General features: G+C 38.1%; 2 protein-coding genes across 2 annotated transcripts in view; one reads left to right on the top strand and one right to left on the bottom strand.

Moving 5' to 3' along the window:
• The window catches only part of FAM185A (family with sequence similarity 185 member A), a 57,942-nt gene extending 47,278 nt beyond the window's left edge, over window positions 1-10,664 (top strand). Inside the window, exon 8 of the mRNA XM_082777742.1 lies at window positions 7,771-10,664. Within this exon, the coding sequence (XP_082633868.1) occupies window positions 7,771-7,886 (116 nt within the window). The 3' untranslated portion in view covers window positions 7,887-10,664. The remainder of the gene's footprint in view (window positions 1-7,770) is intronic.
• Window positions 10,665-10,708: 44 nt separating this feature from the next.
• The window catches only part of FBXL13 (F-box and leucine rich repeat protein 13), a gene marked incomplete at both ends in the record, with an annotated part of 37,833 nt that continues 22,040 nt past the window's right edge, over window positions 10,709-26,501 (bottom strand). Inside the window, 6 exon segments of the mRNA XM_082752239.1 lie at window positions 10,709-10,769; window positions 10,771-10,863; window positions 17,388-17,460; window positions 17,463-17,547; window positions 20,377-20,475; window positions 25,272-25,355. Coding sequence (XP_082608365.1) covers window positions 10,709-10,769; window positions 10,771-10,863; window positions 17,388-17,460; window positions 17,463-17,547; window positions 20,377-20,475; window positions 25,272-25,355 — 495 coding nt within the window.

Here is a 26,501-nt window from a genome sequence, read left to right as displayed (position 1 = left end):
TACAATATACAAAATTTCAACACAAAATACAACACAAAATACATACATAAAAACACATACAATTATTAACACTCCAGTTAGTATCCCTCCAGCAGCCGAAAACATACCGTTTGTCTGCAGTTTCAGGAGATCTTTGCTCCTGCGGTGAGCAGCTGAGAGTGGAGTCCCCTCCGAGCAAAACGCTCAGGGTGCACCTAGGGGTGTCCACGCTGCAGCCGATCCCACAGCCGAGCAGAGTGTCTCCTGCCTGGCTCACCAAAATGACTCACAGAAAGCTGACTCCACAATCCGTAAGATTGTAAAGTAGGTATGTTTACTCAGTTCCATGCAGCACGGGGCGGGTAGTCCCACCAAAGTCGTACACGCCTAACATGGCAAATTGCTTTAGTAAAGAGTTACATATACATAAACATTCCTATACATATACATATTCCTAACCTGTCCCTTTGTGAACAGTCCTCCTTATCTCAGACCCCTTGATTAAAATCTGAACCATGAGGTTGTTTTTGATCTGGTTCTCGGGGTCCGAGAGGCTCCTGTTATCTGGTGGTATAAGTGCAGCACAGGCACAAATGCAGCACATATTCATTCTTAATCAATTGCTCTCTAATTTCTAATTCCATTGTTTCAGCTTGCTCTTTTCTGGATCCACAGCTATTCTACTATTAATGTTTAAAGCCTGACAGACCCCGTCCTCCGTGGATCAAAATACATGGGGTCTTAAGGGTTCTTTTGGTCATTCTATCATATAATACTGGATCATTTTCAATTTACTCTTTAATTTTCTGGGGCCCCTATTGTTCCAATTTCTAATCATTATTCGTAATGGACTTTTTGGTCATATATCTGGTAATTTGCTCCCTTTCTGGTCCTTGGTCTTCGATTTTATCTGACCCATCCGGGAATTTTACTAGTGGCAATTCCCACAGCCCTTGGTTGCCCCCAGTGAGAGTGTCTTGCAGGGGGGGTTTAGGACCTATCACCCACCCACGTATCACTCCATTCACCAGCCCAGCCCCCCCCGACAGGAGATTAGAACTGGTGAGAAAACAAAAAGACCTCCACGCTGACTTTAGAAGTCTGTTACACTCTCACACACAAACACGGGCAACCGTACCTTTACCCAACCGGACGGTATCTTACGAATCAGTCGTCTTCGTCCAGAGTCCAACCGGACGGTATCCACAAGCGTCTTCGTCTGGGATCGAACCAGACGGTATCCAAACGACTGTCGTCTTCATCCGGTTCGATTCCGGACACCGGAATCCAACCGAACGGTATCCAAACGACCCTGTCGTCTTCGTCCGGATCTTCGCGCGCAGAATTACGGGCACAAAAACACAGCCGGCAAGGGAGCTCAAAAAAAATCAAATTCTTTGCTTACCTTTATTCAGGTTCAGGATGGCATTAGTCCCGATCTGAGTCAAACAGGAGCCACCAAATGGTGGGGCGCCCCTCCTAGATTAAATCAGAATTCAGGAACTATAGCCATCCCGGACGAGCCCCCAAATTGTTATAAATGGCTCAGGATTCAAATTAGGATTAAATAAAAAAAATAGGATTTATTGAAAGAATATAAAGGAATAGAGGTAAGCAAACAGCGCTGGGTGCACCGGGAGTCTCCGCTCCACCAGGACGCACACCAGTTACATCAAGCAGCTGATTTTTATGCTCCTAGACTAATACATATTCATTACTACTTCTAAAAAAAATAGATTATTAAAATTAGCTTCCGGGGTGCAGTCCCTCCTACTGGAGCATGCGCGGTCTCCTCTGGGGTCTCTTCTGGGGGTCTCTAGGGGTCTTCCATGCTGAAGGCTCGCAGTCTTCCTCTTCCCCTTTGTACTTACTGGGCACCATCCCAAGTTTACAGAACACCTTCTTCAAAACACCTTCTTCAAATCTTGTCTCCCAGCCGCTTTTCAGCTTCTTTCTCGGCCCCCCCATAACCAGATACCAAAGATCCACATAGTATCCCATAACAGTCAGTAGTTGTTATCAGTTGTTCTGAAACTCCCAGACACACGGGTAATTAAAACATTCTTCCCCAGCCATTCACAGACACATCTATAGCAGTGTTAGAAATAGAAGTCCGGAATAACAAAAGCAAACAGGTTCATAAATTTAAGAAGTGATAAATTGGCTAGAATGAGGAATGAGGGGGAGACTGGGACACACTGCAGCTGTGGTTCAAGCATTGAATTGCCAGTGCAGGGCCCAGAGGCAGACAGGATTCAAACATTTCAAACAGAATTGTTCTTTATGGACACGAATTGTTAAAACATTCCTCACAGGATGGTTGGAAGGAACCCTAAAGACCACCCAGTGCCACCCCCTGCTACGGGTGGGGACACCTCCCACCAGCCCAGGTTGCCCAAAGCCCCATCCAGCCTGGCCTTGGACACCTCCAGGGATGGGGCATCCACAGCTTCCCTGGGCAGCCTGTGCCAGGGCCTCACCACCCTCAGAGTAAAGACTTTCTTCCTGATATCTAATCTAAACCTACCTTCTTATAATTTAAAGCCATTCATCTTTGTTGTATCACTACATCCCTTGACAAAGGGTCCCAGCCCAGCTTTTTTCTTTAGGCTCCCTTCAGGTACTGGAAGGCCACTAGAAGGTCTAAGCTTAGGAGACTCTTAAGGGTTACAAACACGTTAAAAGGAAAGATTAAAATTAAAAGTGAGTGATATGTAAGTTCAAAGTGCAAAGGTAGAAACCTGTGCCTTCCCAAGGTAAGGAGTGTTTCAGTAGAAACATTGGTAAATGGGAAGAAAGAATGTTATACAGTTGCAAAAGAAATAAAATAAAAAATAGTGTATTAACAGAACTGTTCTGTAAAACTCAATCCCATGGCTTTACATGGCGTTAGTAACACTTTGCTGGAATGTGTCCAGTTTGGAGTCCACTTTGAAAAGGATGTGGACAACTGCAGAAACTTTGAAGAAGAACAAATACTCAGAGGCCTAAAAACATGAGAATAAAAACCAGTCTTGTTTTCTTCTAAAGAAAATGAGATTGAGGGAAGGTGAACTTCCTCACTATGTAAGAAATTGCTGCAGAGGTGGGAAAAATGCATTGTTCTCTGCACACAGGTGATGCAACTAGAAATTTCAATTTGACCTTGCAGTAAAGAAGGCTTAGCTAAATAGTAAGATAAGCTTTATGGTAGTAATTGTAAGGGAAGTAACTGTCAGGAGAGGACGTAGTACTTGCAGTACTGCAGGTTTTTGAAAAACAGCCCAGTCAGGCATGTCAGATTGGATCCTCTGGAAATTGCCTTCAGCCCTGCCTCCTCTTGTCCTAAGCTGATGTGGCCATCTGCTCCCACCTACTTTAAAGTGTCTGCAAGGAAGGTTGTGAGGCATGTGGGTGGATAAATCTGGGGAGTAAATGATTGCAGCCAGTGGGCATGCAAACTGTGCTAGCTTGTGTGTTGACAGCTGTAAGTTCACTGGAAAAAGTCTTGCAGTCATTCCTTTGGATCCTTGTAGCTGATGGTATCGATTTCCAAATCTAACTGGAATATAATCCAGATTTACATGGTGTAAATCTTCTGCCTCTTGAGTGGTGCCAGCGACTCATCTGATTCCAGATCTTTTTGTACCCTTGGTCCCAGTTCCAGTGCCAGATTCATACCCCGCAGCCACCTTTGACCTGATGCCATCCATCTACTTGGAGCCAAGTGAGCTTTTAACTTTGGTGTTTTCTTGCTCCATCTGGTTTTCGGTAGTTGCATGAGTCTCCTTGGTGAAAGTCCCACCGTGTCACAGGTGCTGCTCAGTGACTGGATGTTTGTTTGTCTTTACTATAAACTTCCAAGAGGTTAGAAAACCACCCTTTTCATTACTTTCTGCCCTCTTACAAAGAATAAATGTATTTACCGTGAAGGTTTTTCTTCTCCCAAGTCAAGAAACATATCTGCTCCTTTATTTCAGCCAGCGTGACAACAGCTGCAGCAGTTTACAGGTTTCTTAGCTTTTCTTACTAATCCCACCAATCTACAGCACTAACACTTCACTGAGCCATATCCAAACAGTGTTTCTGTAAGCTATCTGGTGACCATGCACACGCACAATAGGGCTCTCTCTTTCACATCAACTTATACTTTTCCTAAGTTGTCTGTCCTGGGGATAGGGAGGAATCTCCTGTTGTCTTCTCTAACCCTTTTTTTTCCTGTGAAAGTTTCCAGATACATGTTGCCTCTACTGTATGGGTTGAGCCATTGTCCAACTATTCCTTTAATCACTAGGAACTCATTCGGTGACCTTCTTCCTCATACACCTCTGGAGAGAGTGAGTCTGTCCAGATATCAGATCCCTTTGGAAAGATGGGCATTGATACCACCATCCTATCTCTGACTCTTCAAGTTTCTCCAATAACTCTGTGCAAGTCTTTTCACCCTATCTAGTTCTCCAGGTAGCTGGTGGTGAGCGGCACCTTTCCACTCACAAGCATCCACTCAGGCATGCACTGACATAATAAGGGCTTTGCATCTGTAGGAGATTATGTCTGGATTCTTCTCTGCACTGTCTGTGATTTAGACGGATTGTTTCGTACCTCAGTCTCCTTCAGCAGTAACTTCTCACGGCTCACAGAACGGCTCCTCATCCCATGGTACTGGGAGAGCTGCCTGTGAAGTGCTGGGGGCTCACCTTTGGGGTTGTTTTGAGGTTCAGCTTAGCCAATGTACAATAAGAGAGCTGACTGCATGAGCGTTTTACACCGTGTACAAGGCTTTGTGGATGTATTTATTGCTTTTGGTATCAGAAATTCTGTAGCATTTAGGGTAACCTCCACATTTTTAGTTGCATGGGTTAAACACAAACACAGTTGCAGGAGCAGTGAATATCATGAAGCAAACACTTGCCTTTAAAAGGGAAATAACTGAAAGAGCTTGTATCAGTCCTCGGCTGCAACTTAAGGTTCTGAAACTTAACAGCTGCAAAAGCCTACCACTCCCTTTCCCCCCTCTGCAGCTGACTTGTCTCTGCTGCATTCAGTCACAGCTCTGATCCAAGGCGTAACACTGCTTGCTGTTTTCTCATTGTTTTCTCTGTTCTCAAGGCGCTTCTTCAAAACCTTGCTTCTTTCCTAGAAGCATTTTTTATTGAGTCTTTGCCAGTGGAATTGAGTGAGAAGAGCTTTGTTTTACAGTTTTACGCTGTCCCTCTAAACACTGTCCCTTTGTGAAGCTTTGATCCTTAAATTATATCACAAAACAAACAAACAAACAAAAAAGGCTCTATTTGGAAACAATTACGTTCCTTCAAGTCAAATAAGAAGTTAGTCCGAATTTTAAAAAATACATTAGATGAGACACTATCCTACAGATTTTTATTGGTTTCAGCTTACGTTTAATTCAAGCTGTTCACAGCATTGTTGAGATAGATGCACCACAGTGCTGACAACACCAGTGAACAGCATTTAAAAAACTTCCCTTTTCCCAAGTCTTATACTAAAAAGTTGGCTACGTAGCATGCTGGTGCATCTACCTTTTCCCAAGTTCATGCTGTTGTCTTGATTGGTGGGTTTTGAAATTAAATTCTTTCTTTTCGTATTCTCAATCCAAGAGTCGGTTGGCTTTCGTGATTTAATCACTCTGGCAAAGTCATCCTCAAAATCCTCTTATGTTCCCACAGTATGGGCAGTGAATATAGCTAGGACCAAATTGTGATCAAAGTCTCCAGCTAAGCCGTGTTGCTTGATTAGCGCCTTTTAGACAAAGCCATTTAAATATCTGAAGCTTGATTTGAACCTGCTACTGGCAATAGGATTAATAACCTTAAAATACTTTGAAGATCTGCATCCCTGGGGAATGGAACTTGATACTGAGTTTGCTGCAGGCGGTCTTATATTTTTGCATTCCCTTCACAGGCAAATCTCCAAAAGAAGCATAAGGAACAAAACATTTTTCTAAGTTCACGTAGCAAATACAAAATGAGAAACAGAGCTCAGACAACAACTGAGCATTGAAATGACTCGTTAATTTGTCTCTGTGTTTCTTCAAAACTCTTCTTTATCATTTTAACAAAAATGTATCAGGATGAAATGAACAGGGCTGATTCTGTGCATCAGTGTTTGTTCCTTCTGCAGAAGAACAAGACATGGTGACAAAAACATGAGGGGAAATGAGTAGGACTAAGCACTCCAGTATGCACTTTCTGAAAATACATCATTGTCCTGCATTTGTTGTGTCTTCTCCCCTTAGAAAAATAACTGTGTTTTTTAGTGCTTGACTGCTAAGGGATCAGCAGAAATTTTCTTTTGCATTACTTTGTTCCTTCATATTTTTGACACCTGGAGGCTATTTCCTGTTTAAAATTCAGTCTGTTCTAATACTTTAAGGGCTAGAGACACTTGTGTTCATTTCTGTTCTCTATTCTCTGATCCAGTACTAGTACAAATCACTGATTCAAAGCAGCTCTCTGGGCAATTGAATCATTGAATACAGCACACTTGTTCAACTTTCTGATGATCATCATTTATTTTAAGTCCATAGTTAGGTGGAGGATATTACTGTGGATTCTGCCTTCCAGATCCTACCTTTCGAGTCGGATGGATGTAGTAAATGTGTGGTGTGCTTGAGAATCCTGCTACCATGCTGTAGCCAGCAGTGCAGAAATTGTGCTAGGACATCTGCGTGGAGATCCTTGAAGGCGTGTTGCAGTCTGTCAGTAAAGGTTACAGAAATACTTCTTCATTCAATGGGCGAACTCAGTCAGTGTTGGACTCCTCTGAAAATCCCGTATTTCTAAACAGTGCCTCAGCCTGCTAGTGCATTGATGTGGGCTTGGCCCATAACCGGAAAGTAATCCCAGTTAGCAGTACCAAAAAGCTGAAATGCAATTGAAAAATTCTGGCACGTTGGCTTGAGTTGTGGAAACCAATGCAGTGATGTCAGTTGGAGTTTCGCCACTGTTTTTGACATGGCCAAAATTTTACTTCAGCTGTGTTACAGGTCAGAGCAGAGCATGTTTGTAAAGTTGTTTCAGAATCTGCCTTCCTGCCATCTCTCATGCTATTCCAGGCTCAAATTAGTTCTAAACTTAGAATTCGCTCAGGCACATGAACACTGAAATAATAATAAAAGATATTTTGTAAAAATAAACCAGAGTGAAGGTTGATCTTCTGATAAAGGTACCAATTTGGGACTTAAAAAATCTGTTTAATTCCCAATTTGGTCACAAATCTTTTGTATAATTTGGAAGGTCACTTAATCTCTCTTGGCCTCAATTTCTAAATTGTAAAATGAGGGTAAGTTGAACTTTCTCCTTTGTTACACAGTGAGTTTTTCCAAGTGTGACCTTGCTCGCTAAGTTTATATGAAACATATAAGAAGGCAGACAGCTCAGGGTTGTGGGGGTTTTTAAGCCATTAGCATAAGAAAGCAGCAATAGTAACACATCTAGTCATTTGGATCACCAGGGCCTACAGCATCTCTTTTCCATGTTTACAACAGTGATGAAAACTTCAAATTACCTAACCAGACCCATGTTTGATGTGGTTTTTATTATGGGCTAGGAAATATGTCTATGATATTGTATAATAGAAAAAACACAGTAAAAAATACTGTAATAACAAAATATAGGAAATGGGATGTATGCAAAGAACTATATCAAAAAGGAAGTGTCAGAAGCTCTGGTTAAATATACATAAATTCTACCCAAAAAGTTTTAAAAATATTTCCAGGAAGCTTGAAGAAATGTGGTATGAAAGTGATACGTTTACTGAGTGCCAGAAGAAACTAAACAGAACTCTCTTTTCCAGGTCACATGAATCAAAGTAATGAAGCAGACAAGTGGATCAAGGCTGACACAGAAAGTGGCGAAGTACGTCTTAAAAGCCAAAGCTGGATCCAGTCTGTCAAGCTGAAGATTTCATAAAGGCAAAATAGCCAAAGCGATCAAATCAAGAAATTGTAAAGGAACATTTCTCTAAAACTAAGAAACATTGTTGATACAAATTCTTATAAGAGACAAACACTATTTAAAACGAGGGCTTTTTAAACTAAGATTTGCCTGTGACTGTGGCTGATTGTTAATAGGTTTGGTTTACTTTTCCTGTCTTTTAGGAACTACACCATTTTACATATTCAGAATTTGTATATCCAAGTCAGTCTAAAAGCTGGTAACTTTCAAATAAAAGTTGGGGGCTATAAAAAACAAAACAAAACAAAAACAAAAACAAAAACAAAACCACACAAAAAGCACTTAAAACACCTGGTATTTGAAAATATGAAAATTTACTTTTAAGGTAATCTGCTCTGCAAGCTATATTATATATTTTAAAGAAATATATCTTTCCTGTGGGACTTATATTGGTTTATGCAAAATGTGGAGAATTTTCTTCAACCATATTGTGTATTTTGGATAGGATAAAACCACTTTCAGAGCTGTAATTTTTACTTGTTTTGTGTTTAACTCCTAAGCAGTTTCTGCCTTGTCAATGGGCACTTTATGTGTCAAACTACTTTTATGAAATGATGACACCAATTCTGTGTTGTCCTGAACCACTTGTGGATAGAATTAGCAAGTCTAGCTCTGTCTACCATTTGTCTATATAGAAAAACTTAAAAAATAAATTCTCAAAAGTGCAAGAGGTCTGGTTGATTTCAAGAAAGAACACTCCACCGCCAGGACTTCAGACAGATTTCATTTGAATATTCTCCTAAAATAAAAGCTATTATTGGAAGCTATTGGGCTAATTAATTTAATCTGTTTGCTACGTTTCCAGTAATTTACTGTCAGCCTTGCATGACCGGACTCTAAGCTCTTGGAGGCAGAAAGGCAGAGGTAGGCGAAGGAAGTCTGTGTGCCCTGCACAAGAGACCATTGTTTTTGTGGAGGATTTTGTGTTACTGTGATACAAGCACACAGTAAAATTAATGGAGCTTTTAAAAGCCTTTCCGTTTATGTAGGGCCTCTTGTAAAAGAAGTACTGAAGTTTGTGTTTTACAACCGAAATGCAGGAATACCTGCCAACTGAGTGGATGGAGAGTAGAAGAATTTAGAGTGTCATCTTGGGTTTTAAATTGTATATATTTGTGTATGTACTTTAGATCATAATCAACATAAAATGAACTTCCCCTTTCCTATTGGATTCCAAAAGGGGAAGTTGCCCCTTGTTAATGTTCTGCAGAAGTAAAGGGCAGCATTTTTACTTTAATTAAGGGTGGTAAAAAATTCCACATTGTTTCCCTTTGCGTGTACTGTTTGCTTGGATGGGGTGGCCACTGTTGCCTATGGCAAATTATATATGTATTTTAATATGCTAATATATAAAACAGTAATAATATAATTACTGAAAGCAATATAATATTACTAGTTATTACTAAAAAATATTATACTACTGTTAAAAAAATATAAATTTAATAAATGTATAAGACTTTTAGGTTTCCTGAACATTTTTTGAAACTATTACTTCCTGAGCATTGCAGCAGACGAAGTAAAAGAAGCACTCCTAAATTTATACTGTATTTGAAAATAAGTGTAGTAGATATTTCACAAAATTGAGTCCATTCAATTGTTTCATTATTCACCCAGAATACAAAGATTGTCAGCCTCAGCAATTAAGGTCTTATTTCTTGGGACTGCTGCATCAGCTATTTAAGGGAAAACATAGTAGGAAAGCATGTTATTTCCTCCATGTTCAAAATTCAGCAAGATAATGCATTCATATTCTAAAACGTGCTGTAATTAAACATCAGGGTAGCCAGTTATTTCCTACAAGTTTAAATAAGCCATCAGAAAAATGATGCTACCAGTGAAGCTACTCTGATTATATTCCTTCTAAGCTAATAAATGCTGAGGCCACTAGAACTTTAACATAAAATGCCAACAATGAGCTGAAGGAAGTTAAATGTTTGGAAGTTTCCACCAAAGACATTTGAATAATGCTTTCTTTTGCTATAATGAGGTGAAACTATATCTCTAGACAAGGAAAGATTAGTAGGGTATCAGTAACCATGATTTGAAGGGCATATCCCATGTATGCTCATGGCCCATTTCAGGGGAAAACATGTTCTTACAGCTGGAGAAAAATTTGTCCGTAACACTTTTCTCATCTGTGCTCCTTTTCCTTTGAAGCTCCTGGCTTTGTCAGCTGCCAGCTAGCCTGCAGTTCAGATCTGAAAATGTAACCATCAGCTGGCTTAGAGAGGTGAACTTGCAGCCTGAGAGGCCTTTGTAATAATTAGTGCTCTGGGTGCGCATGTGACTGTTGAAAAGTAGAACTGTGCTTAAAACTGTGTGTAAATGTGCACGTATAGTTGTGTATTAACAAATAGGCAGTCACTGTGCTTCCTTGTTCAAGAGCACTACTTGATGAGTGTGAAATTCTGTGGGAAGTCTGAGTGTTTATGTTCTGGAGAAGACCTTCCTGGCAAACGAGAACCCCAAGCACATACAGATTTATTTATTGCTTACTCTGCGTGAGACTACAAAAACTTCTCCATATTGAAAGATGAAGACAGCTTGAACCAACATCTGAAAGTCAGTAATGCGTTTCAATGCAGCTGTCTTGCTTGAAGGCATACATGCTGCAAGAAAGGTTCACAATGCATGCTTACTAATTCAATAAACAGTCTTTTATTAAAGGATGATTAATTTTAAGAAAAACACCGTGTTCTTTTCATGCTCTTGTGGGAAAATAAATAAATAAAAACACAACAACACCAACCTTGAGCTGTAGGTGTTGCGCAATTTCTTCATTCTTCATTTGGAAGAGTTTGTTTAGTCAGGCTCTGACCTGTGTTTTTTGGTGAAGGTGTTACCACCCCTGCCATACCCAAGCCGGGCAGGAGGATCAGCATCGTTATATTCTTGTTTCTCCAACTTGGCTGTATATTTCAAGGCAGCTTGCCTGCAGCAAGAGTTTAAAACAATATATATGTCAAGGGGAAAAGCATTTTGCAGAGGCTGTTCCTACAAAGAACATTAAAAGCTTCTTTGTCTTAACTGAGGCTCTCAATATTATAAGAGGTGTCGTGGAAACTAGGAAAGATGGTAACTGGTTAGAGTCACAGAATAAATTGGGTTGGAAGGGGCCTGTGGAGACCACTTAGCCCTGGTGCTGCATGAACCAGCTCCAGCTAGACCAGGTAGGCATGGCTATGCCAGCTGAGCCCTGAACATCTCCAGGGATGGAGATCGCACGGCCTCTCTGGGATCCGGTTCTAGTGTCTGACCAGCCTACTGATTAAAAAATAGCTTTGTTGTGTGGAATCAGGGCGCTCTGTATGCCAGCTTGTGTCTGTTACCTCATCCCAGCAGTGTGCACCTCTGAGAAGAGTCTCACTCTCTCCTCTCTTCTGTATCCCCTGGTCCCGGAGTTGCAGGCAGCAGTAACGCCTCTCCCATCTCATCCCTTCTCCTCATGGCTGAACAAACCAATTCTCCCGGGTGCTTGTTTCACACCCTGTGCTCCAGCCCTTTGACAGCCTTGGTGGCCCTCATCTGTGTTTGTTCCTACTTGACTGGAGCCTGCGATAGCTGATCCAGAAGAGGATTGCTTTTGGGGCCCAAAAGCATGGCCTGTGCCATGTCTCCCTGTCCTGCTCAGCTGTCGCCCATTTCCTACTTCTATGACCCCTCTGATCTGCCCCAGCATTTTGTGGCCACAGCCCCCTTGCAGTGTTGTTAGAACACAGAAACAACGAACACATAAACGGGGGAAAGTCAGGCCTGCTGAGTGACAGACCTTAACAATAAGTTCACGAGCAACCCTCCCCTCTCCCTTCTTTCCAGGCACTGTGTCTCCCTATCAGCCCAGCAGCTTCCATTGGCTCCCCTGAGGTGAAGAAACTCGACCCATCGCTTGCAGTCTTTTGAAAGCCTGTTTCTTTCCACCGCTTCTGCAACTTGGCTCTTGGCCTGCTCCCAGCTGCACAGAGCAGCCGCCCCCCAGCCTCCCCCCCCTCTGGCTCTTGCCTCGCTGCCTGCAGGCCAGAAAGCTCCCTGGGGCCGAGCACACGCATGTGCTGGCTGGGGAAGAGATGGCTCCTCATCTCCCATCCTCTTCAGGAGACTCAGCCTGGCCTGGTGTGTCACAGCCACTGCATGGTGGCTCTCCTCCCTCCTCAGCTCATATGGTATATGGCCTATAGATTGCACTAGGAAAAAAAAAATCCAAATGGAAGTGTCTGTTATCTGACAGTAATGTCACTACGATATCAGTAATATTATTATTTGTTGCTTTTCTAAGTAAAAACCAAGAAGGTGGTTACAAAAGAGCCAGACATACACAGCTGTCGTGCTTGCAGCACCACAGCAGGAAAGGGGAAGAGGTGAGGGTTGGAAAAGGAACACAATTAGTGAGGCAGGGAGGCCTCCTTTTCAACCACAGCAGGGTATTTTTTTAGGTAGAACACTGACACACTGTATTAGCCACATGAACACAAGGCTGGATCTGTTTTTATATTAGGGAGGCCTGTACTGTTGAGGAATGTGTGCACAAGTTATACGAGCTATAAGCTCTAAGCTATAAAATAAAAATCATCTCATCCAAGTCCAAATTCCTGTTTTTCATGGAAACTAATGTATAGTGCCTGTCTGAAGCATGTATAGGGAGAGCTGTTACAATTTTTTTGGAAACTTTTGCTGTCCCATGCCTGGAGCTACAGTTGATTAGTTTGCCAGAAACAGCCATTTGTTAATCATCAACACATGGCAAAATGCATTGTTTATTTAAGATACGCCATACCATGATAGGGCCTGTCTATTTGTTTATATGGTATCTTAAATGAGCACACTGATGAATAAAAGCATTTCAGTAAGTAATTACAATTATCTTTAGAAGCAAGTATCACATGGTATAAGTCAGACAAAATTACTGGACCAAAACCATGGCTTGAGCAATATTGGAATAAGTAATTCAATCCTTACCCAAAGTTTCAGTCCCTTCACTGAGAGGGGTTAGCCAGGAAATACAGTTCTGCATCATGGTCTGACTTTTGAACTGTTCCAAAATTCAGAAATGTTTGACTGTGTCTCTTATAATTAAAGCAGAGATTTCGAGGTTATAAGGTGAGGTCACAAATAAATAAATAAATAAATAAATAAATAAATAAATAAATAAATAAAAATAAAAATAAAGAATGAAAAGTTTTGAAAAAGAAAACTCTAGACATGGATAAACTGTAAAAAAATGCTTGAGAAACTAAGCTGCAGAAGCAAGTGGAGACAAGGCAGCTAGCAATAAAAGCAGCAAGCATCCTGCAAGCATCCTCCAGCTTACAAGAAGTGGTCAGATTACATAAAATTTGGAGTATTCCGAGGTTCATGCCAGCTACTGTAGCTGTGCTATTTTAGAGTATACATTTCAAGTGCACATGAAAACTGAAACATGGCAGTCCAGGAGCTTCCATTTAGCCTTGAAGTTTCTGCCCGTGTCACACCTGAAAGTCAATTTATAGTGCGTGAGAAGACAGTGCTATGATATTTTTGGTGGCTGTCTCAGAATAAAGCTTAAGAGTATTCTTAGTACTTTACCAACTCACGTTTAGGCTGTCTTCATTTCTGGTTATGTGGGTGTTGGACTCCCAAATCCTTCATGTCTTGAGACCTGAATATTGGAAAATATTTGCTCTTTCAAGAAAATAGAGTTCTTGCAATCTCCTTTCTAACCAACAGCAACCATCAAAAACCAAACCAAACCAAAACCAAAAATGAAAATGTTCTCCAAATGTCTAACGTATTTTAGCCATTAAGAAGGAATATCATTTCCATTTAAGAGGCAAGAATTGTAAAAGTAATTGTTGATGAGTCATTTGTTAAAGAAGCAGTCATAAGATTAAAAAAAACTGACAAAAAGAAGGAAGCATTTCCTTTTTATCTCAAAGAGCAGCTTTTGGTAGAACCAGCGTACCTGATGCCCTTTTGGTTAGAAGCACTGCTCTGGCTAGCAAGGCCTTCTGATGGCAATTTTGCACTGAATAAGGTTAATAGGGACCTACACCTTTCTCAGCTCTTCAGCTACCTTTAAATAGTACTTGGTGTTTTGAAGTTTAATGAGAATGTTACAATGAAGAGTGAAGTTTCTCTGAAGCTGTCAATGTGCTGCCTCTTGCAGGATTACTCCTAAGTGAATCACAACTGACACAGCCTTTTCCTACAGAAGCTACATTTTAAAACATGGAGAGTTGGCTTTCCCTTCCTCTAATAGGAGAAATAAATTGCACCAGTATCAGTCCCACAGTTAGATTATCCATGATTATTTATGTCATTAATTAAAAGGCCATTAGCCTCTAGATACAGAAATATGCAGCAGGATTGTCAGTCCATAGGCCAATTTTTAAATTTAACATTTAGATAAACCTGGCACCAGGCTAGTATGCTGGCAAATATAAGCTCAAATGCTACCTGATACTGGAAAGAATGGACAATTTTTATGCTCATAACTATTTCCTATGAAGCTGCATTGGACTGGAACTTCAAGAACTTTGTGGTTGCATATGTTTTCTATTTTAATCTAATGGTAAAAATGAAGCTTTGAAAAAGTATGTGATAGCACATGAGATATGCCTCGATACTTGCAAGGCTCATTCAATTAAGATGTCTGCTAGGACTGGTTAGTGTTTAATAATAAGCACTGGGGAATTCCTTTGGCAAAATAAAGTATACATGATTTACAGATTTTGCTATAACATAGCAACTTCAAATTAAAAACATTTATTCTATTGCTAATTTAGAATGAATGTTTAGTTCATAGCATGTTTAGTTCTCCAGATTTGTCTAATTTTTTAAAGAGATGTATCTTCCATCTTCTTGACTAGGGAACGAAATATCTCTGAAATGTATGTTTCTTGCCTGTAGTATATAAATTACACCTGAAAGCAGCTTTTTCCAATATATTCTGTGAATATCTAAGAATCTGAATAAGGCTTTAGGAGTTAGCCTGAAAACAGAGAATGAGGACCTGTTGTTCATTTTTGTGACAATCTGTTACTTACATTTCATGAATAAAAACATGCAGGTTGTGAATGAACTACGTAGCTTTATAAAAGTACATTGTGACATGGAAGTGACAGCACTATCATTGCTTTTGATGTCGTTACTTAAAATCTGCTGCAATATAACCAACAGCTTAGAATCGCTGCCATATTTTACTATGTTTTTGATGCAGTTATCGGCAAAAAGCAAATGTTTTATCTTCCCAATATTGACTTTAAACTACAATTAAAAAAGGTCTTTTAGCAACTGTGACACATACAGGATGTAGAATATATCTGAATCTCACTGTGAACTCCCTTCTATTTTCTGAATATCATTGCATTTGGTGGCAGTTGAAAAGCCACTCTGATCTTGACATAGTCAGTGCATTCTGCAGCCTGCCTAGGTCTAGGGAGGCTCTTCAGCTGTGTTAGAAAGAACAAGTAAAGAACCTTCTGTACTGAATTATTTTACATGGTTGAGCCACCTGACTCAAATTGCAAAGGGTGTTTCCTATCTCTGAACATACAGGGCAAAGGATCAGAACCTGAGGCTAGCAAGGAAAAGAACCAACCACCATCACATACCAGAAAATCAAGATTGAGAAAGTTGAGTTGGTGGTTTTTCTAGTTGTAAAAATCACAAAGACGGGAAAGATAACACTGGGTGGAGATGTGTGTCTCAGGGCTGCTTTTTGTTTTGAAAAATCTGTGACTCTCTAGGGTTTTCTTTACAGTAAAAATAACCGATTGGGAAATTCCTTGGCCGAGACAGAAGAGTTTAATCAAGATGTTCAGAGACCCCATAGCATACAGGATTCAGGCAGAGGCACAATCTTGGATCATGCAAAATCCAAACTATTGCAAGTGAGTTTCTGAGAAATCAACTCAGCTCTTTGACCATGGCACATCAATCAAATTGGAACCTGCTCAGACTTTCATTCCTATTACATCTCATTTCTACAGGAGGATGTATAAGCAACCAGAGCTCAAAAAGGCTGCTTAGTGCTCTAAACAAAAATATAAAGGCACAGAAAAATGAAATCAACAACAGTAATCTGGAATTAGAGAAAATCCCTTGAGGCTTAATATGAGAAAACCTGTAAATCAGAAAGTTATTAGGAAGTTAAAAGTATTTTAATAATTTTTTTTTTTTCATATGAAGAGTAGTACATTTAGAATATTTTTTTTCAATTACTACTGACACTTTCCATAGCTAATACATAGCTAGCAATCTAATTAGAAGTAGATGTTTTGAGAAGGAAGTTCTAAAATGTCTAAAATGACATGCTAGGCCAGAGAGAAAATAAAAAGAGGCCTGACAAGTAAAAAAAAAAAAAAAAAAAAGAGGTAATGAGAGCAGAATTGTCTGTGGTGAGGCAGAGGGAAATAAACCAAGGAGGGTTTGGAAAGCATGAAGCACATAAAATATCTTTTAAGTTGCTAAGCATCTGCATGAGTTTTGTAGTCTCTGAAGTGACTATTAAACCCTGGAATGATTTAGCAAGGAGTGCTCACTCTACAGTGGTCTTGTAAGCACTGTAAGAGTAGGGTTAGCATTCTCCTGGTGTGGATACCCTCACTATATAATCTAATGTACATATTTCTTACTCTTATTGAAGTATTAAAGCTTGATTGAGTTTTATACTCAGAATTATCAATCCTCCTTAAACTTTAGCTCTTTTCCAAACAGTTTCAGTACCATTGGAGTGTCTGGCCACTGTGCAGCTAGGTGTAAGGTGACCGCTCTGTTATGCTCTTAAACACAATGGAAGGGTGATTGATCCACATCTTGGAGACACAGAGCTGAAAACTCAAATTGAAAACTGACCAAAATGGACTCCATGAGGAAACAAGAGTACAGGACCATTTACAACAGTGGAGAAATTGGACTGTTTTGTGGTAAATGACCTGTTTTTTCCAACTGTAGAATGTTTCACTTATACTTCATGAAACTGTGTTTATGATACCTTGACTCATTCGCTGTTTCCATGCTATATTTTGAACACATGTCCACAACAATGCTCAAATCTACTTCTGCCCTATACTGACATTCAGTTGTTGGGAAATATACTCCCACAGGCTCCCACAAACTGAGTGAGCTTAAGTACTCAGCATGATGGCTGAGCATATTAGGCCCAGCCTGGTTTTCTCCCTCAGATTCCATGTTTCTTTGAGTTGATACCCTGTGTCTGTATAACCTTCCCTAGCAGTACCTTTTGTGCCATAAAGACAGATGGTGTCCCTATTTCTCTTCACTTCTGGCTGACACTAGAGTATATAGATATCTACATGGAGCCATACAAATCCTAAGGCAGCAATGTGGATAGTCCCCAACCTCCCACACCCCCAGTTAAAGGAGCAAGATGAAGATGAAAGGAGCAAGAAGATGTCAATGAAGAAAGACCTTATGTTTTTGGGTTTAAACCTAAATTAAGATTAGGAAATATTCTCTTACTTGGTAATATTTCTACAGTACAACATCTTGAGAATCTGGAGTTGCTTTCGCCCTTTCCAACGACATTTCAGTGCTTTGTAAGATTAATGCAACTGGAGACATCCAAGAAATGGAGATAAAGGCAAGCTGTGGCCAAGTATTGGATACAGGTCTCAGTCATCTGTAAATGAAACAACAATGCACACAGAAGTTAGAAGATTATGGGACAGCTGGAAGAAAAAACAACATAGCACACGATTTGTGTTTGGTTGTGTCTGATTTGTGAGAAAATGATGTTTTAAAATAACCCTGTGGAAATAAAGTTTCTGGCGCAGCAGAATTCTGAATCTCTGCTAAAAGCTCTACAGGAACTGTCACTTAAATATCAGGAGCATATTAGATATCAGTTAAACGTGTTTTCAGCACAGTCTAAAGTCCTACGGGATGCTTTTCACCTAGTCAGAGTAGTTTAACATTCCCAACAGCATGATTTTGCACTTGGCACATGCAAAGGCCTTTAACCTTTCCAGGTATTGCATTGTTCTCACTGAACTATTAGGATGCGCTTAGAGTTTAGTTATACCAATTTTGTATCTCGGTTCCCTGTTACAAATGAGTCTCACAGCAAACACTTACTAACATTTAGTTGTGTTTGTTTAGCTCTGAAGTAGAGCTGCTTAGTTTCATCTCACACTTGCATTTTTCTAAAATTATATTCGTAGCCATTAATGCTAGAAGACTTATTTGAGAAACATGTGAGACACTGAGTCTTCAAAGTGCAAAAGCACTCAGGCAAGTTATTTAAAAGCTCCACTGACCTTTGTGGGAACAGTCAGGAATAAACTAACACAGTTTAATAGCCTTGTTCAGTGAGGATCAAAAGTCAAGCGGGGACCTGCTAGAGATATTTAAAAGATACTTGATTAAAATCAGCATGTTTCTGACTCCAGTGGAGTGGAATGGTGGAGGGAGAAGTGGGTTTCACTTGCACTGAACAGCCAGTCACTGAGAATCTAAAATGAACAAGGAGGCATGACAAAGCTGGGACCTTGGTTTGTGGGACAAAAAAAAATCCTATTTAGCTATGTTAAGATCCGAAATAGTCTAATAAATTTATCAAAAGATGAACATCCTAATATTCCTAATGAAATAAACAAAATTTGCTGACCGAAATCAGTATTCAGTATCAATGCATTTAAGAGAAATCTACATTCATCACACACTTAAGTCTAATCCCTCCACAGGACTGAATTCCAGAATTCACCGTCCATTGAACAGTGTCTTCAGATCTTTGCTATTTAAATACCTGGATCATCGAACCAGAGATTTATTGATTTATTTTCAATTCTTGCTGTATTTTTTCATGGAGAGGAAATGTTTCCCACAGCAACTTCATTTTTTGAACCTGATTACTCTTGAAACAGGCTTATTCCTTGCATAAGACTGAGAATTGCCCCGCTGAATATTTTCAGCATTTGCTGAATGACTTGTCCCTGTCCTAGGTGGACAGAAGCATGACAAGGAGGCTCACTGCACTTTCACTGAAGCCAGTGGGGTTTATTCGATGAAAATTAATTTGCCCCTGTAGATACGATTAAAGTGATAAGCTATTCTAATGTTATAGTAACCTGCACAGCACATGCCCAAACACTCTTATCAGACATGCGTTTCCTCATTGTGTTTTCCATGTTCTCTTGCTAAGTTTTGTTTTTTTTTTTTTTTTAATCCAGTTGTTTTTGTACTGTTGTTATATATATGTATATATAGCTGATACTGCACAACATGACTGTCAGAAGCATTAACATATACCCTTTGGAAAAGGTTCATTCTTAGTTTAATCTCCTGAACATTTTTAAACAGTCTCTCAGTGGAAAATATTTTCTTATGTAGCAGCTGGATCCCCTCAGTTTATACTAGAGTTTGCCAAAGGATTTGAATCACCCATTAGTTTTAACACAGGTGTACCCAGCTCATTTTATGGGGTTGCAAGCTGGATTCAAGTCAAAAATAAATAAAATAAAATAATAATAATAAAAAAAAAAAAACTTGTAATCTTCTGTGTAGGTTTATTTTAAAAAGTTTGGATGTTCTTTTCTGAATATGGTAGTTAACAGATTGGATTTTAACCTTTTAAAGAAAACGATACTACTTAGAAACAAAGTGTTGGAAGGGGATTACTAGGTCACTGAGTTTAATTCTTGTTCCTGTTTGAAGGAATAACAAAATATGATCCAGTTGTGTGATTCCCTTCTTAAGAAGGGAATTAACATTACATGATACTTTGAGAGACCCAGAGCAACTATTGAGAGACCCAGAGCAACTTTCTTGGCCTACATCCTGGAGAGGGCATACAGCATGTTCATGAGGCATGTAACTGTGGTTCAGCAGCAAGTTTCTCCGGACTGGTTGCTGCTATGAACAGTTTCTGCTGCTATGAGCACTGTTTCATCTCTGGTTACAGAGCTTGCACTTATGCCAGTTTTTGAAAATGTATTTCTTAGGCATCTAGCTTTTCTTATGCATTATATTAAGAGGTTTGGCTGAGAGTTGAGCTAGGCAGAGTCTAATGGGGCTGGCTTTACCTGGGTTCAGAAACAACAACAAAGCATGAAAACACTAAGTGGTACTAAAACAAAGACACCATCTTTTGGAATCACCCAAAACAGCAGAAGCTGAGAATATCTGTGGGAAGCAGCACTAAAAGCCTTTCTCTCTTCACCCTCCCTGTGACACGAGCTTCTGGAGGGACAGGCTTTTACCTGATCCAGTATAGGCACCTTTATCTCCTAACTGCAACCATTAGAAGAATGCCAAATACTCTAAAGAACCGAGTCTCAGAACTTTAGTCAGATGAACTTAGGCTCTGATTTTAAAGTTAGATGAGTGCATTGTAGAACTGTGACAAGACACAGATTCCAGCAGGTCAAATTTTTAAATGAAATAAAATGTAATTCTTTGCAATAGCGATGCCAAAGTTACTGTCCCAGTTCTTACCTGTGGACACACATACCTTTGGACAACAAGCTATGCTGACAGATGCTAGCCTGTGACAGTAAAATGCCAAATATTTCACAGCTTCATCTGTCAGCTGAGGGCCCTTGCAGAACTCCTGAAAAGGCAACAAACAGAGCTGTCATTCTTTGTTAACATGCCTATTCTATTTTTCTCAATTTACAATACATTTATGTCAATCCTTTTATCCATTTCAGGCTCTTCAGTTGTTCTATGTACCCTTCATTAGCAGTGAAGTCACTCAGCTGTAGGCTGTGAATTCCACTGGAAAAAGAAGAGCTGCATTAAGAGGCTATTTTCCATTGCTGAGGCTGATATATTATACAGTCTGTTCATTAGAATAAAATTCTGCTCCATACTTCTACTACAGCTCAATGTGGAAACTTTTGCTTTAAGGAACTGCAGATTTGTGAACTCAAGAATAAAATAACCCAAACCAGTACGTCTTCACTTAATGGTGCCATGATATGAGTATACCAGAACACTTTGTGGCATTGGCTTCATTGAGAATCTCTTCTCTTTTATCATTTCCAGCCTAAAACCATGGTAAGATAAATTATATTTGTCACTGAACTGGTCTTCCACATTTTTCTGATCTTGGCCTAAAGCTGACATAATTTGGAATATATTGGAATGAAAATTCTACCTCCACAAGTAAAATCTCTAAAGGAGAAAGAAGGAAATATTTATATTGCAGATTGAATAAAAAAAACCTGACTGCTTGAAGCTTTTCAAAACCTTTCTAGAATCATTCCTGAGGTAAACAGACTAAGGACTACATGGATAAATGCCACATGTACATGCAGAGATACATAAATACACTTGCTGATTTTTCATTGTGAAAAAGAGTCTGTAGTAACCAGACTATGGCCACTTTTTCTTTACATTAAGCAGGAATTCAGGCACTAAAATATAGTTGATCACTTCTAAATATTAACTTTTTGATGATCAAAAGTTTGTGACTGTATGTGATTTTCATAAGTCTTATGTTAACAGATGTAAAGAAACTAGAATCAAAGTCTGAAATTTGTTTTACAGGCCAACATTTTAGACATTTCATTTTTATCATAACTCAAGCTGTTTTGTTTTTGTTTTATTAGATTTTTTTTTTTTCTACCAATATAGCTGTACCAAGGTAGTGCTTCTTGGACTTTATGTTCTTGTTTTATATCACAAAATATTTGAATGTGAATGTTTTAATGTAGGACCGGTTAGAATGAACAATTCAGAATTCATAAAAATTGGCTTTGTACCTTTTCTATTTCAATCCTCGCTTTACAGAGATTAACAGCAATACAGGAATATTCTAAACCCCAAAACTGTTTTTTTTTTTTTTAAATGTGTATGTTGCTGTCTGTTTTTTTTTTTGTTTGTTAGTTTGTTTTATGTGTGTGTGTGTGTGTGTATTTTTTTTTTCTGTGTGTAAGAGAAATCAAAATACCTTCAGAATTAGCCTTAGACATGATGACTTAATCACTACATTCTCAGCTAGGGTACGCAGCCCAAGCTGAAGCCAAGATTTCAATGCCTGGGAGATATGTTTATCTTGTTTTTACTGGCATAGTTAGTCTACATACATATCTAAAATATCCTTCAAAGTTAGGTTCTGAATTTGCTCTTAAGTGCTATTTGCAAATAACGTGGGAGTAGACTTTAAGTTATATTTCACAAAGGAAATGTTGCTTTGTTTGCTTTCTTCAACTCTGGATCCCTGTCTCTATGCCTATGATGAAAATACCCAAGATCTCCAAAAAAGCTGGTGAAGATACGAAATTTTTGCAAAACATTAAGGACACAACAAATAAGTGAATAGTATAAGAAGGAAATATGATTTTCTAACTTATTTTCACAATTTTAATTCTGCTTAAATAAGACCTGAAGGCACACAAGCATCAATGAAAATATGAAATATGAAAATGCTGCTCATAAAGTGAGCATTGTCTGAGCTATGAATGAGATCCTATTTACAAAATATATGATCACATAATCGTTTACATACTGCTATAATACCCACAAACAAGTAAATGAATTAACACTCTAAGATCAAGTTTTTTTTTGCCATTTTACAACTTTCTGCATTTTACCTTAACAGTATTAAAGACCTCTTAATATGCATTTTCTTCTCATATAATTTCAATATTCTTTATATAATCAAAGAATAACTAAGATGTACAGCATAAAATGGGGCAACTTTCTACAGATTTTTCCATAAACTCATATCCTTTGATTTCACCTTTAAAGACGGACTTACCGTTTTACTTTCTTATTAGTTACTTCCTTATCTTTTCTTCTTCCTGCCTGCCCTAGATCCACGACCACATGCTTTGTCCTACATCTTCGTGTACTCACTTCTGATTCTTTCTTCATCAGAAAGTTCATATTCATATTGCAGTTGCAGAAAGTGTAAACACTTCTTTTTCACATCTTTTTTTACTTTATGTACTGAGACACTTACTGAAATAGCTTCTCAGGGATAAGCATAAGTGAATATTCTCCTCTGAAAGGAGCAGGAGCTGGCTCTGCACCAACTTTCAGTGAGATACACAAGATGTACATACTTGGTCATTGTTTTGTGGGAACAAAACCATGGAACTTTACACTCATGAAAGGCCAGTCAGAATTATTCCTAAAGAAGCAAATTCTAATGGTCTGACATACACGTTGGGTAAGAAGATTCAATCCAGATGCATCCCTTGTGGTGCAGCAACAACTGACTCATTCTTATAATATATAGCTATAAAATGATGGATGTTGGAGCTTTATAATGGAAAAAATGTAGAGGCTAAAGACTGGGATTACATGATGGCGGTGCCTGTACCTGCAGCCTGACAATCTGAAAGTGTTTATGGGCACATAATTGATGCTGCTAAACAACATGATTTAAACATTTGTTACATGTGGCTAGGAGCAATTCTCAGTTACAGAAAAAAAGCAGGATGCAAATACGATCTCTCTTCTTCTCAACAAAATTGATAGTTCTTCTTTTCCACTGTAAAGTTATCAACTAATGCTTATTATATTGTTCTGAAACACAAAACAGTAAATCAATGCAATTGTATTGAATTTATCAAACCTCCATAAGGATGTAGATAAACTTCAAGCATATACACAACCTGTGATAAGGAACAAGACATTTTGGAGACAGTCGTCTCCTTTTCTTCATCTAAATCTTCAAACTTCATTCCCCCTAGATAATGTACGGAAGTAAACAGCAAAAAGTTGACCCCTATTCACCCTTTTCGTGCCACTTGCGATTGTACAGATCTCAAGCATATTCCCTCAGCCACCCCCTTTCCAGACCACAGGTTCCTTGCGTACCGATTTGCTCCTTTTATGGAAAGTGTTCCATACATCTGATCATCCATACCCATAAAAAGAATTCCAGTAACACAGAATAGCCAATTTTTGCAAAACAAGATAATGAATACTAATAAATCAGAATTTCATATGTAGTTACTGCTGTGATGATAGTATAAGGAAGATAAATATTTGGATGGCAAATCTCATTGTTGACTAATTAAAAAAGAAAGTCCATAAATCAGAAATACAAAATAATTTATCAGCATTGTAAATTGAGTTCAAATACTGTATTAGTATTAATATTTCTATGAAATCGCTAATTATTCAAAAGAGCTTTTTTACTGTGTAAGTTCAAAACTTGTCGACATAAAAAATTGCCTTTGCTACAACTTCAATTTTTAGGCTGTCTTTTTACAAATTAATTAATTTCCTGTGTGATTACTTCTTAAAGATTATTGACCCTGGAAAATGTCTAAACGTATAGGCTAGTGTTAAGGTCAAAATAGTAACCAATACATATTTATATTTTAGCCTAATCTTTTTTTTTTTTTTTTCTTTTTTTTAAAAAAAAAAAAAAGAAAAGAACTATATCTGGCTTTATATGGTCAACATCCAATATTTAAATTTCTAAACCAACACATATAATAATCAAAAGAAAAACAGTGGGGAAAAAATGAAGTTTAGTGAGATTCAGTAGACATTCTGCTGTGAGTATGAGGTCTTCAGAACAAGAGGTCAGTATTTCAAATATCTAGCTGAAAATACATGTAGTCTAATTTCAAGTAGATTAGTTTCATCATTACACATGATCAAATTATGCAGTTGATGTTTTCATAGGACATTTTAAAAGTGGAAAAGTGGTTGTGTTTTTTTTTTTTTTTTTTTTAATAACACGTTGTAATTAGTGTTGTTGTTTTTTTTTTCTATAAAATAGCTAAGAAATCTCTTCAATCTGGATGAGATGTGTGCTTTTCTTATTGAAATATATGTTATTTTTAAGGATTTATGCTGGTAAGAAAGATACTTTTAGAGTTACATTAAGATATATATTTGTGTCACTAAGAGACAATTGTGGGTAGGAATGGATCGGCAGCACAAGAAGAACCACACATAACAGGCTAAATGAAATGTATCTATTTCATTGAGCTAGTCACACTAAGTCAAGTAAACATGGCATTCAACAAATGGCAACAAAAAAATAATAAAACAGTAATACCTGAAAGTTCCCACTAGCAATGAGAAAAGTATATTCTAAATAGAAATTCATGAAAAATTTTTAGAGCAAGGATGAAAGAATAGTGCCAGCAATTTAGATTGTAATTTGCACAGTACAATTCAGTAGAAAGGCTCCCGTATAATCAATTTCATTCAATGCAGAGGGCAGAATTTGAGATTCATTGTAATTTACAGAAGAAATGAAAAAAATGGAAAGGAATAAGAAGGGGAAAATGATTTCTAACAGTGAAAGTGTAGAACGCTGCAATGAAGAATGAATGAAGAATGAAGAGTAAAATATTATCTGTTTTGGACATGGTTAAATCAACAAAATAGAGAAAAGTCCAGGATATACCAAGAAAAGAAGTTAAGTTTTACCTGAATCCCAGTATCACTGACATTTTTGCATTCTGCTAGAGAAAGTTGCTTTATTTTTCCATGGCAGCCAAGGACTCTCAAACCCTAAAAAAAAAAATCCAGAGAAAGAGTAACCTTAAAAATCAATATATGCAATTATATGTAATTACATTTAGTATCCTAACATGGTCTAAAATATCCAAGGTTTGTCTGTTAAACCTTCTACCTAAGAATTACAACATCTTTTAAGACATGCAAATAATAACTCTGCAGAATACTCTCACAGAACATTATCTACTTTTTACAAAGAAAAACAAGGATTGGAGATATTATATAAACGAGCAATCCAAAGTCACTCACTGAAATCCTTGTGGGAAATATAGCCTGGATTTCTTTCCTCCACCAAATGCTTCATTACATGACTGTTCTCAGATATTAAAAATAACTTTCTTATTGGTTGCATATTTTTTTAATCAAACTATAAATAATTATAATTGTTGTCTAGTTAAGCTCTGATTCTGAAGTGTCTCTTAAAAGGACTTTTCTACATCCATTAGAATCCAACAGGATAGCATTACTTATTTTATCCGCCTCTGTCCATAAGAGCCTATAAATGCTATGCTCTTATGTACATCCTACTCTTCTGCAGAATGCATGTAGTTTACCCTCTTATTTTTTCTTGATGTACATACAAGAGTTAGGAATTCTTTGTAGAAAAAAATCAATAGCAAAAGCAAAAACTTACATTTTTTAACCTGTTCAGAAAGAAAGAAACTGGAGAAAAGTAGTATCTTAAAATTGCTGCCTTTAGGATTTTCTTATCAGTGAAGGTCTTATGACTAAAGCTATGCCTATAACTACAACTTCTGAGTACAACAAGACAATACTTAAGATGTTTGAGTCACACTGATAGGTACATTCTACTTTAGAAGAAAAAAAATATTCAGGAAAATAGGGAGGTGAAAACTTTGATATATTCCTATTTTAGGAATGCAAAAGGATCAGACGATGCTTTGCATTTTTAATGCTCATACATCAGGAAACAGAACCATGTTCTTATCCTCAACTTTAATTTGAAGGAGAAATAAATGTTAATTTTGTGAAATATGGCTTGATATTCACAGCAGAGTAGTTGTGTGCTTTATATCATTAAACAAACTTTTCTTCAAGAAAAACAAAGTTATCACTTCATTCCATGTGGTTAATAAATTATCTACAATTAAGTAGTGAACAGCACTGCTCAGAGAGGAA

This window comes from Aythya marila, assembly GCF_965140915.1.
Source record: "Aythya marila genome assembly, chromosome: 1".
Taxonomy (NCBI): Eukaryota; Metazoa; Chordata; class Aves; order Anseriformes; family Anatidae; genus Aythya; species Aythya marila.
Note: the sequence above shows the minus strand (reverse complement) of the source record. Positions and strands in the feature narration are given on the sequence as shown.